The sequence below is a fragment of the Wyeomyia smithii genome, chromosome 3, assembly GCF_029784165.1.
Source record: "Wyeomyia smithii strain HCP4-BCI-WySm-NY-G18 chromosome 3, ASM2978416v1, whole genome shotgun sequence".
Classification (NCBI taxonomy): domain Eukaryota; kingdom Metazoa; phylum Arthropoda; class Insecta; order Diptera; family Culicidae; genus Wyeomyia; species Wyeomyia smithii.
In genome coordinates, this window is record NC_073696.1 from 202959608 (window position 1) to 202976222 (window position 16615).

The 16615-nt window shown below is 37.6% G+C and overlaps 2 protein-coding genes across 5 annotated transcripts in view; one reads left to right on the plus strand and one right to left on the minus strand.

Annotated features, from left to right (window-relative positions):
- Window positions 1–8834, plus strand: part of LOC129729466 (uncharacterized) — a 152491-nt gene extending 143657 nt beyond the window's left edge. For all 4 annotated transcript variants that reach the window (XM_055688053.1, XM_055688052.1, XM_055688054.1 and 1 more), the window contains 2 exons: window positions 6816–6954; window positions 7200–8834. In XM_055688053.1, the coding sequence (XP_055544028.1) occupies window positions 6816–6954; window positions 7200–7960 (900 nt within the window). In that variant the 3' untranslated portion in view covers window positions 7961–8834. The remainder of the gene's footprint in view (window positions 1–6815; window positions 6955–7199) is intronic.
- LOC129729465 (mucin-2-like) lies at window positions 81–15807 on the minus strand. Its single transcript, XM_055688051.1, has 2 exons — window positions 15658–15807; window positions 81–3960 (listed from the first exon to the last, which is right to left on the minus strand). The coding sequence occupies exon 2, from the start codon at window positions 3741–3743 to the stop codon at window positions 219–221; it is 3525 nt and encodes a 1174-aa protein (XP_055544026.1). The 5' UTR covers window positions 3744–3960; window positions 15658–15807; the 3' UTR covers window positions 81–218.
- Between the last annotated feature and the right edge of the window lie 808 nt (window positions 15808–16615).

Here is a 16615-nt window from a genome sequence, read left to right on the forward strand (position 1 = left end):
TGATTCATTATCTTACAGCAAGCAAAGACAAACACTGAATGATAATTAAAAAAAAAAAACAATGATAAATTTTGGATAAATAGTACACCGAAATGAGCTAGTCTTCAATCTCGCCGCATATGTGGAATTTATTCCAGCATCAATCAAATACCAAGTTGGTTCAAAAATTATACATTTATTGGTTGAACCATCGAATAAAGCTAATAACTATACATTCGTCATACACAAATGTTTCTTTCTGGACTGAACACTTTCGATCCCGGGCAGTGCATCAAATTATAAACGAGATTACCCGTCGAATAATAGCACGCATAGTACTGGGTCGGATCGTTCGAGTTGATGAACAACCCTTCACCGGGACACTGGAAGATACACCGCGTACCATCGAAGTACGCCCCATCGGTACATCGTAGCATAAGTGCGGTGGTGCTACCCGTTAGACCACTGGTAAAGCAGAACGCGTAAAACATGCGATTTACTCCGTGCGAAGCGTACAATGATCCTCGCGAACACTGGATAGCAGAGCAACTAACCGATTCACCGATGCTTCTGCACGGGAAAATGTTCGCTGTGAATGATTCGTAGTAGAAGGCATAACCAGGTGGACATTCCTGAACCCAAGAATATGCATTCGTTGGATAATTACAGAAATGGTAACGGCTGCAGTCGTTCGGGTCTGGGAACAAACCGGGAGCAGTACAAATAATAGCTCCCTCGTCTGGTGGACTCGGGGTAGATGGAGCTATGGTTGTTGTAGAAGGATTCAATGTCGTTAGCTCCGCTGATGTAGTCTCTACTGAAGAATCTTGTGTTGTTGGTTGTTGCGAGGTTGTGGGCTGCGACGTTGTTTGTTCGAAGGTAATTTCTTGTGTTGATGTTTGTTGTGGTGTCGTTGGGTCTGATGTAGTTTCTTCTGTAATTGTTGCGCTGGAAGTGACCTCGGATGAAGCAGGATTGTCTGTTGTTGTTTGCGAAGTTACTTCAGATGTTGAAGGTTGTTGTGATGTCGTGTGCTCCGACGTTATTTCTTCTGATGTCGTTGGAATCGAAGTAACTTCTGTTGTAGACGGATCTGGTGTGGTTACTTCTGAAGTTGTTTCGACTGTTGTTGTTTGTTGTGGTGTCGTACGGTCTGACGTCAATTCTTCTGTAACTGTTGAACTAGAAGTAACCTCAGATGAAGAAGGATTGTTTGTTGTTGATTGTGAAGTCACTTCAGATGTTGAAGGTTGTTGTGATATTGTGTGCTCCGACGTTACTTCTTCTGGTGTCGTTGGAATTGCAGTAACTTCGGTTGTAGACGGACCTGGTGTGGTTACTTCTGAAGTTGTTTCGACTGTTGGTGTTTGTTGGGGTGTTGTTAGGTCTGATGTAGTTTCTTCTGTAATTGTGGAACCTGGAGGAACCTCGGATGAAGCAGGATTGTCTGTTGTTGATTGTGAAGTCACTTCAGATGTTGAAACTTGTTCTGATGTCATGTGCTCCGACGTTATTTCTTCTGATGTCGTTGGAATTGCAGTTACTTCGGTTGTAGACGGATCTGATGTGGTTACTTCTAAAGTTGTGTCCACTGTAGTTGTCTGTTGTGGTGTCGTACGGTCTGACGTCAATTCTTCTGTAACTGTTGAACTAGAAGTAACCTCAGATGAAGAAGGATTGTCTGTTGTTGATTGTGAAGTCACTTCAGATGTTGAAACTTGTTCTGATGTCGTGTGCTCCGACGTTATTTCTTCTAATGTCGTTGGAATTGCAGTAACTTCGGTTGTAGACGGATCTGATGTGGTTACTTCTAAAGTTGTGTCCACTGTAGTTGTCTGTTGTGGTGTCGTACGGTCTGACGTCAATTTTTCTGTAACTGTTGAACTAGAAGTAACCTCGGATGAAGCAGGATTGTCTATTGTTGTTTGCGAAGTCACTTCAGATGTTGAAGCTTGTTCTGATGTCGTGTGCTGCGACGTTATTTCTTCTGATGTTGTTGGAATTGCAGTAACTTCGATTGTAGACGGATCTGGTGTGGTTACTTCTGAAGTTGTTTCGACTGTTGGTGTTTGTTGTGGTGTTGTTAGGTCTGATGTAGTTTCTTCTGTAATTGTTGAACCTGGAGGAACCTCGGATGAAGCAGGATTGTCTGTTGTTGATTGTGAAGTCACTTCAGATGTTGAAACTTGTTCTGATGTCATGTGCTCCGACGTTATTTCTTCTGATGTCGTTGGAATTGCAGTTACTTCGGTTGTAGACGGATCTGATGTGGTTACTTCTAAAGTTGTGTCCACTGTAGTTGTCTGTTGTGGTGTCGTACGGTCTGACGTCAATTCTTCTGTAACTGTTGAACTAGAAGTAACCTCAGATGAAGAAGGATTGTCTGTTGTTGATTGTGAAGTCACTTCAGATGTTGAAACTTGTTCTGATGTCGTGTGCTCCGACGTTATTTCTTCTAATGTCGTTGGAATTGCAGTAACTTCGGTTGTAGACGGATCTGATGTGGTTACTTCTAAAGTTGTGTCCACTGTAGTTGTCTGTTGTGGTGTCGTACGGTCTGACGTCAATTTTTCTGTAACTGTTGAACTAGAAGTAACCTCGGATGAAGCAGGATTGTCTATTGTTGTTTGCGAAGTCACTTCAGATGTTGAAGCTTGTTCTGATGTCGTGTGCTGCGACGTTATTTCTTCTGATGTTGTTGGAATTGCAGTAACTTCGATTGTAGACGGATCTGGTGTGGTTACTTCTGAAGTTGTTTCGACTGTTGGTGTTTGTTGTGGTGTTGTTAGGTCTGATGTAGTTTCTTCTGTAATTGTTGAACCTGGAGGAACCTCGGATGAAGCAGGATTGTCTGTTGTTGATTGTGAAGTCACTTCAGATGTTGAAACTTGTTCTGATGTCATGTGCTCCGACGTTATTTCTTCTGATGTCGTTGGAATTGCAGTAACTTCGGTTGTAGACGGATCTGATGTAGATACTTCTAAAGTTGTGTCCACTGTAGTTGTCTGTTGTGGTGTCGTACGGTCTGAAGTCAATTCTTCTGTAACTGTTGAACTAGAAGTAACCTCAGATGAAGAAGGATTGTCTGTTGTTGATTGTGAAGTCACTTCAGATGTTGAAGGTTGTTGTGATGTCGTGTGCTCCGATGTTATTTCTTCTAATGTCGTAGGAACTGCAGTAACTTCTGATGTAGAAGGATCTGAAGTGGTTACTTCTGAAGTCGTTTCGACTGTTGTTGTTTGTTGTGGTGTCGTTGGGTCTGATGTAGTTTCTTCTGTAATTACTGAACTAGAAGTAACCTCGGATGAAGCAGCATCGTCTGTTGTTGTTTGCGAAGTCACTTCCGATGTTGAAGCTTGTTGTGATGTTGTGTGCTCCGACGTTATTTCTTCTGATGTCGTTGGAATTGCAGTTACTTCGGTTGTAGACGGATCTGATGTGGTTACTTCTAAAGTCGTTTCGGCTGTTGTTGTCTGTTGTGGTGTCGTTAGGTCTGATGTAGTTTCTTCTGTAATTGTTGAACTGGAAGTAACCTCGGATGAAGTAGGATTGTCTGTTGATTGTGAAGTCACTTCAGATGTTGAACCTTGTTGTGATGTCGTGTGCTCCGATGTTATTTCTTCTGATGTCGTAGGAACTGCAGTAACTTCTGATGTAGACGGATCTGATGCGTTTACTTCTGAAGTTGTTTCGACTGCTGACGTTTGCTGTGGTGTTGTCATTTCCTCTGTAATTGTTGAACTTGGAGTAATCTCTGACGGCATTGAACTTAATGTGGTATCTGAGGTAACTTCGGGTGTTATTGTAGTTGTAGGTTCACAGCCTTCAGGAATTTCGGTTGAACATTTTGCTTGCCCCGCTGCGTTCTCGACACAGTACTGGTTTTCGGTACAGTAAGCATCAAATCGGCTTACACCCGTCGATACAACCAACTTTTTGCAGCCATCACATGTGGTTGAGATTGAAATGCCATTACTACACCTAGCAAAAAGTATCACACCAATTACAAACAATTCAACGTAAACACACCTCGGTAAACTCATTATGACTAAAGCTGCGTGTGGACTTTTCAATCATATTTATACTAAATTTTGAACCAGATATAACAACCTTGTTTGTGGAAATCATTATCTTCCGCTAGACGAAACTTATCATGCTCCCAAAAATTATACGCAATTGTCAGTTATTACATCTCATATACTTTTACCCAGACAGCAAACAAATTTTGCTGCTTCGTAAGACGCAGTATAAAGGCGTGTAGTGTCTTCGTTTACTCTGGAGGAGCTCGTACTAATATTTCAGAGGATTTCGATAGGTATTGATCAAACCTTTTGGGGTTCTTTGTTTTTATCTTTCTGCACCTCTTCTGACGTGCATTAAGTACAAAAACTTTTGCAGTAGTTCCAGTAATTGTCATTGGTACTAGTTGAGTTAAATAAGTGTAAACCTTAAAAATCGTGAACTCCAAAATCTGCGAAAAAGTCTTAATGATTTCTGCTTAGTACTTTCGGGAAAAAGACTACAGAGCAGAGTTAATCTCCTTTTTCGAACTTAGATGAAAATCAGCGTAAAATTAAAATGTTGAGAAAAGCAGTGTATATTTTGGAATTTGATTTTGCAAATTTAACCGACATCAATGGGATTAAAAACAAAAATGGTTGAATCACAATCCGTGAAAACCATCTTTTATTGAATTTACAAAAAACTCATATGTCGAATAAAAATTTAGTATGAAAAAAGCTTTAGAGGTGACTTTAGTAAACAAAATAGTCACCAGTGCAATCAGCATTCCGATGAGGTTGGATTGTTGCAGCTTTTATGTTCCACAAGGGTAGATCGTGTTGAATATTTGTATATGTAAATCGTAATGCTTGCAAAAGTCAATTTATCACACAAGTTGTAAGCAGCGTTTCCTGTCAGACATCGACAGTGTGTGCTGTCTACCCAAGATATGGTACATATCTTTGTTACACTTTTACCAGGTGGCGCATCACTGCACTATAGGATTTCAGGCGAATAAAAACCGGAAAAGTGACTGTCGCCGATCGATTTCTCTTTATTTTTTTTATAGAAAGTAGACACTTCAACTAAGAAAAGTTCCCAATTTCAGGACTGTAGCAGGTACTATACATGAGATATCGAGATATGAAAATTTAAAAAAAGGAAAAAATGCACTTTTTTCCAAAAAAAGTAAAACCTGAGAAAATTTTTTTTATCATGGTAATAGAATAACTATTAAGTGTACTTTTTCATAAACGTTAGTAATCTGGCTTTCAGGAAAACGTGTGGTTATGTGATTTTATGAGTGTAAATAAGAAGATAAAGCATGACAAAAAGCAGAACATGCGAAAAAATCATTATTCTCAACTTTGTTGGTCGGTATCTTTCTACTCCCAGGAGCACCCGGGCTGGATCCTTGTTTTTTTTAAGTTTTAGGTGTCTACTAACAATTTCAAAAGAATTAAGCTGTGACTACGTGCGAACAAGCGTTTACAACCGTTTGAAACCTTTTGGTTTCCATAGGAAATATACAAAATATTAATTTTTTATCATTATAACAGAGTTATTATCAAGTGTTCTATAATCTCCAAAAACGTTATTGGTTAGGCTTTCAAAAAACGTGTGTTTATGTGGCTTTATGGGTGGAAAAAAAAGAAAATAAAGCATAGCAAAAAGAGGAAAATGAGGAAAAATCATAATTTTAAACATTTTTGGTCGGGATCTTTTTACTCTCAGGAGATCTCGGGTTGGGTCCCTGTTCTATTTTTTAAAAGAGTTTAGCTGCGATCACCAGCAACAAACCATTTGAAATCGTTTCGAAAATTTTGAGATTTTTTTTAGAAAATATACAAAATCTAAAAACAATATTTTGATTTTCACCTTTGTTGATCGCCATCTTTTTACTCCCAGGAGCTCCTGGGCTGGGTCCTTGTTTATTTCTAAGGTTTAGGTATCTACTAACAAGTTCTAAAGAGTTTCACTGCGACCACCTGCACGCAGGCGATTTGGAACGTTCTAAAAAAAATTGGTATCTGGGAAATACACAAAATCAAAAAATACGATTTTTTTTTTTTTTTTGCTGGTGACCAATCTCTTCAATTTCGAGCAAAATTGAAGCAACTGAAAAAAAATTTGTCTTACAATCACTGCATGTATTACATATTCTACCATATCTCCGAAACACTTTGACCGGTATTAACCTAACTTGACATATATGTTCCTTACACATTAAAGGTAATCAAAAGCATATAACAAATGGGAGGACAGCTACTGAAACGGGAGAAAGCGCTGAATTTCAAACAAGTCCATGTAAAGCTTCTGCCTTTCATACGAAAAAAATACGCCTCTATCAAAATTTGGTCGCAATACAGTCACAAATGATTTTAGGCAACTTGTTTTGATCAAGACAAGCAGACAAAATGTCAAAAGTGTTGAAAAAATTATTAAAATATTTTTGTCCGCTTGCTTGTATGAAAATGTCCCATAGTGCACTGTATTAATCAGGATCAGGCTCAAAGCATTCAAAGTCAGTCTGACTCAAGCATCTGTTAAGTTGTAACTGCTTTTCTCGTGAAATTAATTATTGTGTGGTGTCAACATCCGACTTTCGCGTGAAATATTTTTTATGGAAAGTTCAAAATAGCCGTTTCATTGAAGCTTACCATTATAAAGCTGTTTAAAAAAAGATGCGAATTATTTTTATATTTGTATGTTAATTTAACATAATGTAATATATTACATAGTAATAATCATAAACAAAATAAATGAGGCAAGAAAATCACCCAACCGAGTTGAAAATCTTTCTTAATCTTTCGTTTTTTTTTTTTTGTTTGCAGCTTGTCGCCGTCCAGCACGTAGATGTCTGCATGTTCAGTAATGGAAAATTCAAAAACATTGTAGCTGAAGTAGACGTCAGTAAACATATCGGTCCAGGAGATACTCTGCATGCGTCCTATTCACTGCTTCCGGTTAGAGGTATGTTAAGCGCAAACACGGCAGCAGATGGTGCTAGTGTTATTTGCTGTTAGCATCTGAACGATTATTTTATTGAAAGTTTGCTATGTCTGTTAGTCTGTGCTAGTACGTTTCAAAAAAGCACTTTGTTTATCTGAACATCCGATTTTGATCTTACATTGTATTTCAGTATACCAATTGCTTTTTGCTCTGCTTTTGTTCTTTTGTATATTAGTATAATAGTTAATAACTTTATTTTGTTTCAGGAACTACGAAAAACTGGATTGCCGTCGAAGGTGCCCTGTTCAGCAGTAACTACAACGATCCCAGTACGTCAGCCTACAATTCTAAGCTAGCTACCAGCGCCCCGCGCGGGTTAATGATCGCATCTTCCGCGTCGGAAGAGAAGAATGTTTTCGCAATCTATGTATCCTACTACGTTAAGGTTAAACTAATACTCAGTAGCATGGGCGGAGAAGTTTCCTTGAAACTTCCCTTTGTTCTAGGTAATGTGGAGCTAGCGGACACAAGTGACGGCCCAACGACACTTAGTGGACTCCGCAAACTTCGAGAAATGAACCGAAAAGCAAGCTCTGTCACTAGTAATGGCGGTGGTAGTATCGATTTGGGCCCACTTTATCCGGTAGCGAAGCAGCTTAGTGTGCATGATGTAGCAGACGATCGGAGGATAACTGAGCTGAGCAATCATAACAAACGAATGCCCTCTCGATCCATTTCGGAAACTTCTCCCTCGAGAGCAGCTCATCCACCGACGTCATTGAAAGATAATGACACCAGCAATCGAAGGGAAATGTTCAAAAATTCTAAATTTAACGAAAACCTCAACAGTACAATCGATGTGATTACAGAAGACTTCCAGGCCATCACAACCAACATCTGTAATCTGGTCAAGTCGGATTCCAGCAAATCAAACCTAAACGAATCTGGCCCCTGTCAGCAGGAGTTTAGCGTTGAAGCGCAAATCCACTGTCCCCAAATAGCAGATGATGGTCTGACTCCACATTGATCATCCCTAGCGTTACATAGCAAACTGTCGCAAAATTGCCGACCCATCAAATTCTCATCAATACTAATGTAAATAATCTAGAAAAACTTATTGCAATTGTAAGAAAATTTCTACCTGTAATTCTCAACCTGCTGGTTAGCGTTGATTGATTTTACAAAACCATAACAAAGGTAGTAAATTTTATCGAAACTACACATTACAGCTATTCATAAACGGACTGTAGCGTGAGACAGAGAGCCAAAATGTAGGTATAACTTTTTTGTCACTATTTTATACTGAAGCACTCTATTTGTGATGTTGGATTGATTGATAAATGTTTCTATTTTGTAAGAAATGTTTGCACTCGCTGCAGCAACGCGTAAAACACCCAATTTTGTGTGGGTAGAAAGATAATGTTATGTTCGTAGGAAAAATACAAAAAAAAACTACAGATCATGGGAAACGTCGAAATGTGTAGTAAAAAATCAGCATCAGCAAAATGATGAATGAAGAAAAAACCACATTTCTGTTATATAGTTAAAAAAAGTTGTGTTTAAAATTCACCGATTGGAAGTAACAATTTGATACATGTTCGATCAGTCATATTAAAAAAAAAGCTTTTCCGAAAGCTTTGCATAGGAAGTAAACATGAATTTGTTAATTTGTGTAGTAAAAATAAAATTAATTATTCGTCGAAAAAATTAATACAATGTAGCCAATACATAGTAGAAATGACAGAGAAAGTATAACCCGACAATGCAGTTAAAAAGACCTATCAACATTGTAAGGAGTATGAAACAGAAGTAATGCAAAGCTTAGGTACTAACATTTCGCTAGTGAAAATTGACCCTTCTGTTCATTGGACACAGACTTTGGAAGGTCGAAAATAATGGGTTTTCTTTATTTTTTCAGGTTGTTCGGAGTAAAGTGAAGTTATCGGGTTTTTTGGCTATTGATTAAGGCATATTTGAAGATGTATTTTGCATGTCATGGATGCAAATATAGTGAGTATTACACTGTTGGCAGCGTTTTTCTTGAAACTATGTTTATCAACTCGTGGTACGATTTCATATATCTTAATTTTTCAATGTTTTATGATTTGCAAATAGTTGTTTTTCACAAAAACACTAATTTTGCCGCCATTTTGGCAATTTTCTTTTAATTTTCCTTGAGTATACATAAACATACCAACTTTCAACCTGTTTCTAGACTATAATAAGTGATTCATCTTCTTGAGAAGCAATTTTCTCTAGTAAATCCGTTGGATCTTCTAAAACTTTTCAATCTCTGTGCAGGGATAAGTGAGAATACTTATCACATACAGCAGGGCCCTTCAAAGTTAAAGCACAACATAAATTCAACAATTCGTGTGAGCTGCAATTTGTAACTTTTTTAACGAAAGATCGATTTTGAAGTAGAATACTTCTCTCAGGAAGTTCGGCTACATAGGGATGTGAAATGAAAATCTTAAACCAAAAAAAGTGAAAAATATGTCCAATTTCAAATGCTAATAAATCGGTTAGTATTCGATGGATTTCCTTCGTTCTTGCAGCAATAGATTGGAAAATCTTCTAAGATTCTTCCCACATGAAAATAATTGTAATTTTATTATTCAAACTATTGTACTATAGAAAATAGTCAAGCCTTGTCAAAACGAAAAATTCGACTTCTGACTGGTCGTTATATAATTGCTTCCCAAGCACGGTCGACAGAATCATATACCTTGCAATTTAAAATATGCTATTTGGCCTATATAAGAGCCTGTTTCAGCCCAAGCCGCTCATTATAGTTCTAGACAGCGACAACAGCAGTCATCCCTTAGTAGCAGCTGTAGCAATGCAGTGGATACCAGCGATAGCGGATAGCGGTCACAGCAGTGGATAGCGCACTAGTTGCAGCGGATCTCAGCATCGATAGCAGCTGGGCCAGCTGATGCAGGGGCAGCGGATACCAATGGTAGCGTATAGCGGCCACAACTCTTTGATTTTTGATTTTAAATTGTGATAGATTAACTTCCTCTGCTTTTATGTTGGACGCTTTGCAATGGTTATCCGTGAAGCAACGAATTGTTTATTTGTCTATGGCGTTCATTTTTAAAATAGTTAATGGTTTGCTACCTCAATATTTGTGTGATCGAATTGTAATAGGAAGAGATTTTCATAGATATAACACTAGAAACGCGGATGAAATAAGAACACCTTTCTTTCTAACAAGAGCTTCACAAAATTCATTGTTTTATACAGGTATAAATTTTTTCAATTCGATGCCAAGACATGTTAAACGTGCACCAACGCTTGCGGAGTTCAAGAGACAATGTATTTCACACGTGAAAGTTTCTGTTGTACAGAACGAAAATTAAAACTTTTATAAAATGACGAGAGTTTATCTGACAAAGTTTAAACAACGGATTTATTTTGGATGAACTATTTATTTTTGGACCTATCTATTTATTTATTGTTTTATTGAAGCATGTAACTGACGAAGTTTTTACGAACGGATCTGATTGTGTTGTAAAATTTTATTCATATTTTATATTAGATCTTTTGAAGTAGAATACTTCTCCCAGGAAGTTCGGCTACATAGGGATGTGAAATGAAAATCTTAAACCGAAAAAAGTGGAAAATATGTCCAATTTCAAATGCTAATAAATCGGTTAGTATTCGATGGATTTCCTTCGTTCTTGCAGCAATAGATTGGAAAATCTTCTAAGATTCTTCCCACATGAAAATAATTGTAATTTTATTATTCAAACTATTGTACTATAGAAAATAGTCAAGCCTTGTCAAAACGAAAAATTTGACTTCTGACTGGTCGTTATGTGATTGCTTCCCAAGCACGGTCGACAGAATCATATACCTTGCAATTTAAAATATGCTATTTGGCCTATATAAGAGCCTGTTTCAGCCGAAGCCGCTCATTATAGTTCTAGACAGCGACAACAGCAGTCATCCCTTAGTAGCAGCTGTAGCAATGCAGTGGATACCAGCGATAGCGGATAGCGGTCACAGCAGTGGATAGCGCACTAGTTGCAGCGGATCTCAGCATCGATAGCAGCTGGGCCAGCTGATGCAGGGGCAGCGGATACCAATGGTAGCGTATAGCGGCCACAACTCTTTGATTTTTGATTTTAAATTGTGATAGATTAACTTCCTCTGCTTTTATGTTGGACGCTTTGCAATGGTTATCCGTGAAGCAACGAATTGTTTATTTGTCTATGGTGTTCATTTTTAAAATAGTTAATGGTTTGCTACCTCAATATTTGTGTGATCGAACTGTAATAGGAAGAGATTTTCATAGATATAACACTAGAAACGCGGATGAAATAAGAACACCTTTCTTTCTAACAAGAGCTTCACAAAATTCATTGTTTTATACAGGTATAAATTTTTTCAATTCGATGCCAAGACATGTTAAACGTGCACCAACGCTTGCGGAGTTCAAGAGACAATGTATTTCACACGTGAAAGTTTCTGTTGTACAGAACGAAGTTAAAACTTTTATAAAATGACGAGAGTTTATCTGACAAAGTTTAAACAACGGATTTATTTTTGATGAACTATTTATTTTTGGACCTATTTATTTATTTATTGTTTTATTGAAGCATGTAACTGACGAAGTTTTTACGAACGGATCTGATTGTGTTGTAAAATTTTATTCATATTTTATATTAGATCTTTTTTAATAAGTAATGAATTAACAAAAACTACTGTGTTCGTCACGGTGGTGATGATGGATTTTTTCCTTTATATTGTTGTAGCTTTAAAAAATAATAGAAAGTGACTACATAAGTTTGAGCCTCGCGCGCGGAATTCAGACATAAATGGATTCTTTAACCACGCTTAGAGAAAAATCATGAAGTAGTTGTAGTTAGTCTGGCTGAAGGTCAGGAAAACCCTGTGCTAGTTTTGTGTAGCTCTATAGCTCTTCACATTTTTACCCATGTGAATCAAGTAAACAGTTTTTGAAGAAGTTTATATCTGGAGGTAAAATCAGTTCGTTTTTTTTTGTATAACTGATTTAAATGTGACTACATTAATTATCTATAGATAAATCGTCCAGCTCAAACCTTTGTAGGGGTATGTGGCGGGACCATCATCATCATCATCATCAACTGTGGCATGGCTACGGATAGCGTAGCAGTTGCAGCGGGTATATCTAATCATGAAGCATTTATGCAATAATTGAATTAAAATCAATTACTGCAATCGGCCTTTTTCAAGGCTACTAAATGTTTTTGGAAGAGCATAATGAATGGTTATTAATAAACTGCAACTGAGGTTTGATGCTGCTGCAAATGCACAGCAATGTGATGTTTATTACGATTTGTTGATACTGTGCTTAACAAGCGGTATATACGAAACAAATACGATTTCAAAATAACTGACACGCAAGCAGCCGGGTTATCTTTCTTGTAAAAGTATTCTACTTCAACCTTGCGGTCGTGGCTTTGCATACAACCCTTTTGTGATTTTTTTTCTGTCGGATCTCGATCAAAATTGGAGGTGCTTCTTTCGAACCCGATCAAAAAAGGTCGATATTTAATTCTAGCATGTTTACCGAACATTTGAAACAGCCCTATGTGAGTTGTCGCTGCAAGTGGTGTGTAGAAATGCAAGAAATGAAGAACGTTTGTTTTGTTTTGTACGTTTTCTGGATTTTGTGCAGGACATAGATGATTACGTCTAGCCATTTTTAACACGCAAAATTACATATTCAATTCATGGATTTTCATAAAAAGTTTTCACGAAAAAAATCTGTGCACAATGGCGCAATGAATCGAGCTTAAGACCACATTTTCAACCTCAACGACATCATCATCAGCGACGACTTGAAGAGACAGTCGTCGTGAAATGGGACTACTTCTAGTCGTTAAGCACATCCCGCCGCTGTCACCAAATAAACCAGCAATCAAAATACGTGTCAAAAGTCAAACGACAACTAATAGCAAATTCCTGTATTCCACTGCAAAACAAACAAAACAAATCTGCCGAGGAATAAAGTAACAACAATGCGATTCACGACGCAAGTAAGAAAGAGATGCCAGATAATTGTTTACAAACTAAGCACGTTCGGTGGTTGAATTGAAACTGACAAATTTTACGGTGCACTTCGGGCAGCACGCCAGGTCAATACTGGGTCAAAATCAGGCGAATAAGGAATGGTTTTGACAGCACTTAGGTAGGCTCTAGGTTAAAACTAGTTAGCTGGTGAAATAAAGAAATTCGCTATAATATTGATACCTATATCACAGCCTAACAGACATAACACTTTAAACAAATTGTCTATAAAATCATCGTTCGAATGATTCCAGTATTTTACGTTAATAACACTAGCACCATTTGCTGCCTTGTTCGCGCTGTGTCTTGTATTTCGACATCAGCGCTACCGTTCGTGCATGGGTCAAATTTGGAACCGCAAAATATTTATGAGATTGCATGACAGCGCCCCAGACGGTCGTACGATGAATGTTATTCAATTGGAAATTTAAAATGATCGTTTTTTAGGTTCCAGTGTTACGTCTGTTAGTCTGTGCTCATACCGTCATCGCGTGACAACATCGTCTGGAGTGCTACCATGTAATCTCGCAGATACTTTATGGGTCTCAATTCGACACATGCACGTACAAACAATGATTTTTTTTGAAAAATTGTTCAAAGTGCACAGAAAAATAAAAATACCCAAATATGCGTATTTTCGACGCAAATCAGCCCTTCTGTGCGGAAAGGTACTTTTAGGAAAAAATCATTCACCTACTTTTGAGTACCTGCACGGAAATCATCATTTAGGTAAAATTGGATACCTTGAATCATCAATATCAATATCAAAAACTCCATACAAATTTTTACCCAAAATTAAGTATTCACATTTTATGAAGTAGTTGCGTTGTTTTTAACAATTTTTATGCGTATTATTTATCTAAATCAGTGAAAACATTTAGGTTTACGTAAATTAACGTCGTTTTTACGTGTTCACTTGGTAATATTTTCTTTGTGTGTGCTACGTTTATTAGTCTGTGCTTATCAGCTGTGAGAGTGAGTGACTCAAAAAAAGATGTCGTTGTCCTTCGATTTTAAAATGCAGTATCGTTCTAACTTGCTTTAATGGCAGTTGTTACATGGACAAACTGTCGTTCAAGCAATTTTGAGCAGATTTCGAGCAGTTTTATTTCGTGATTTCAAAACTGAAGGACAACGATATAATTATTTTGAAAATAACATTTTTTCTCAGGAAACGCAGCTTTTTCAAACGATATATGGAAACTGGAAAAGTCGAACAGCACAATTTCACCTGAGTCTATGTTTATATTAGCAATACTCAGAAAGAGAGATATGCGGAGAGAATGTTGTAAACCAAACGAACATGTAAAAATCCAAGCCAAACGATCAAAAAAGATAATACATTGAGAGGTATTGCAATCAGGTACAATGGTGCTTATTACGGGAGTCACTTCACGGTGAAATCAGAGTGAAATGAATACAGCCATATTATGGGACTCACGTTAGTGAGAAAAACGACGCTGTAAAATCTGGGTTATTATGAGTGTCATATTACTGAAATGAAAACGGAAAAAGCGACGTTTCGCGTGGAATTATTTCACTACCATTTTGAACGGTGAAATGATTCCACGAAGATGGGATCAGTCTTGAAAATTGATGATTTGTGATCTAATGATAAATATTGGATTTATTTTTCAGTAACGGAACGAATCAGAATTCGATCCGTTCCTCAACAAAGCGGTCAAAGTTTAAATTTTTTGACCGATGAAAAAAATGCACAGTAGTTCATGAAATTTTCGATATCGAAAAAAAAATTTTTTTTGATGCCAAAAGTCTTAGAAATGTAGAAAATCTTGTGATATCTAAACAAACGGAAAAACCGACTTCGTGGGACTTATGAATTTTCAAGCTGGGAAACATTCGTATTTCACTCGTCCTATTCTCAATTTCACTTCACTGTCAATCTCACTTCACCGAGGTAATTATTGTCACCTCACTTTAGGTGAAATCGGAAATAGGTCTACAAAAGTGAAGCGAGCATGAATGTGAAATATATTTTACCGTGAGGTGATTCCCGTAATAAGTACCAATAAAGCAGCGGTTCTCAACCTGGGGTACGTGTACTCCCAAGAGTACTCGAAAGCCTTCAGGGGGTACGCGAAAGAAAAATCAGTAATGGCGGACAAAGCAATTCTTCTGCTCTTAAAACATGACTGTACCAATAAAACAAATTATAGTTCAATTCATAACCTGGGGTGACATTGCGCATTTCGTTTCGAGTTACTCGAACAAAACTAAATGATCTCTGGTGGGCGTGATGTTTCGTTTATCGTATTTTTTTCGACTTTGCGGGTAAGATAAGCCGATGGACAAATGACAATGACAGCTCATTTTGAGCTTAAAGCAAAACTTGCAGTATGTGACGTACTCGAAAATAGCGAAAATCGTTCGAATCGAGCTGCACAATGCCACCCCTGAACTAGACTACCACAACATGATCTACCACTACTCTCTCCCACTCTGCGAGAACATTCCAAGCCAGGGGGTACAATCGCTTTGAAAAATATCGTCAAGAGGTACGCGAACAAAAAAGGTTGAGAACCGCTGCAATAAAGGATATATTTATTGTCACACGTTTACCATGGTCTTTTGCTAAACAATAAATTGAGAATGCTCCAAAATTGCTTTATCACACTGATATATAACCGGTGGTTCACAAACCTTTTGTATGGTCAACAAAATAATGATCAATTATGGTGAAAGTATATAAAATTAAACAAACATTATATTTAACACCTTCACGGTTTTTGTGATACGTTTTATGGTTCCTCAAGACTTCCACCGTCACGAGTCAAAAGAAAAAGTCCACCGTCACGAGTCAAATGAAAAAGTTAGTAAACATTGTGCTTTGAGCAGAGATCTGGCACCTCTGACATGTGAAACCTAGTTGCCATAATGGCGTTTTTTTTTCATCGCTTATCTCTTATCTCTAGTTTATAAAGAGCCGCGCTGAGAGAAAATCTATCGATTCAGAAACATAGTTTTCGTACCATTCGTTACCAAGAACTTTACAGCTCGTGTCATGTATAAGAGAATATCGTTTTTTGAAGTTCTACACAAGGTACACCGGTGAAATTTATTCCAACTTCTTTCAAAAATCTTTTATCTATAAGTATCCCTTTGGATGCCAGACTTTTCATTAAAATTGGGAATTATTTATTTATTTCCTTCCATTGGTCTTTCCATTCAGCACATTACAAATGTTACTTATTTTCCTGTTAAGTCCAAACATCAGAAAGAGAATGTAAACTTCTAATGCGCCTTGGTCCCTTCATATGGGGGTGGTTTTCCTAACGTCCTAACTAAACGAAACGCTTAAAGTACACACTCTACACGCGAGACCGTTGTCACGTTCCTTATCATATCACTCTTCTAGAGGTCTCGCGGGGATCTAGCATGCTTCTAATCAACTCGATCGTGTCTTATGGCCCCTTGCCGTGGAATCTGTTGTTTTTTCTCTCGCTTCAAAGCGATACTAAATAATTTTATTGTGAGAGTATCGCTTTCGGAGCGACAACCGGTGATGCTTTGTTAGATGTCACTGAACCAGTCGATACTGCAATATTTGGGCAGTGAAACTGGGGCACCACAAGATAGATGTCGTTAGTGTATTAATGAA

Excerpts from the sequence above, each read along its gene's own strand:
- LOC129729465 (XM_055688051.1), bottom strand. The coding sequence starts at position 3,743 with ATGCCGTCAGAGATTACTCCAAGTTCAACAATTACAGAGGAAATGACA.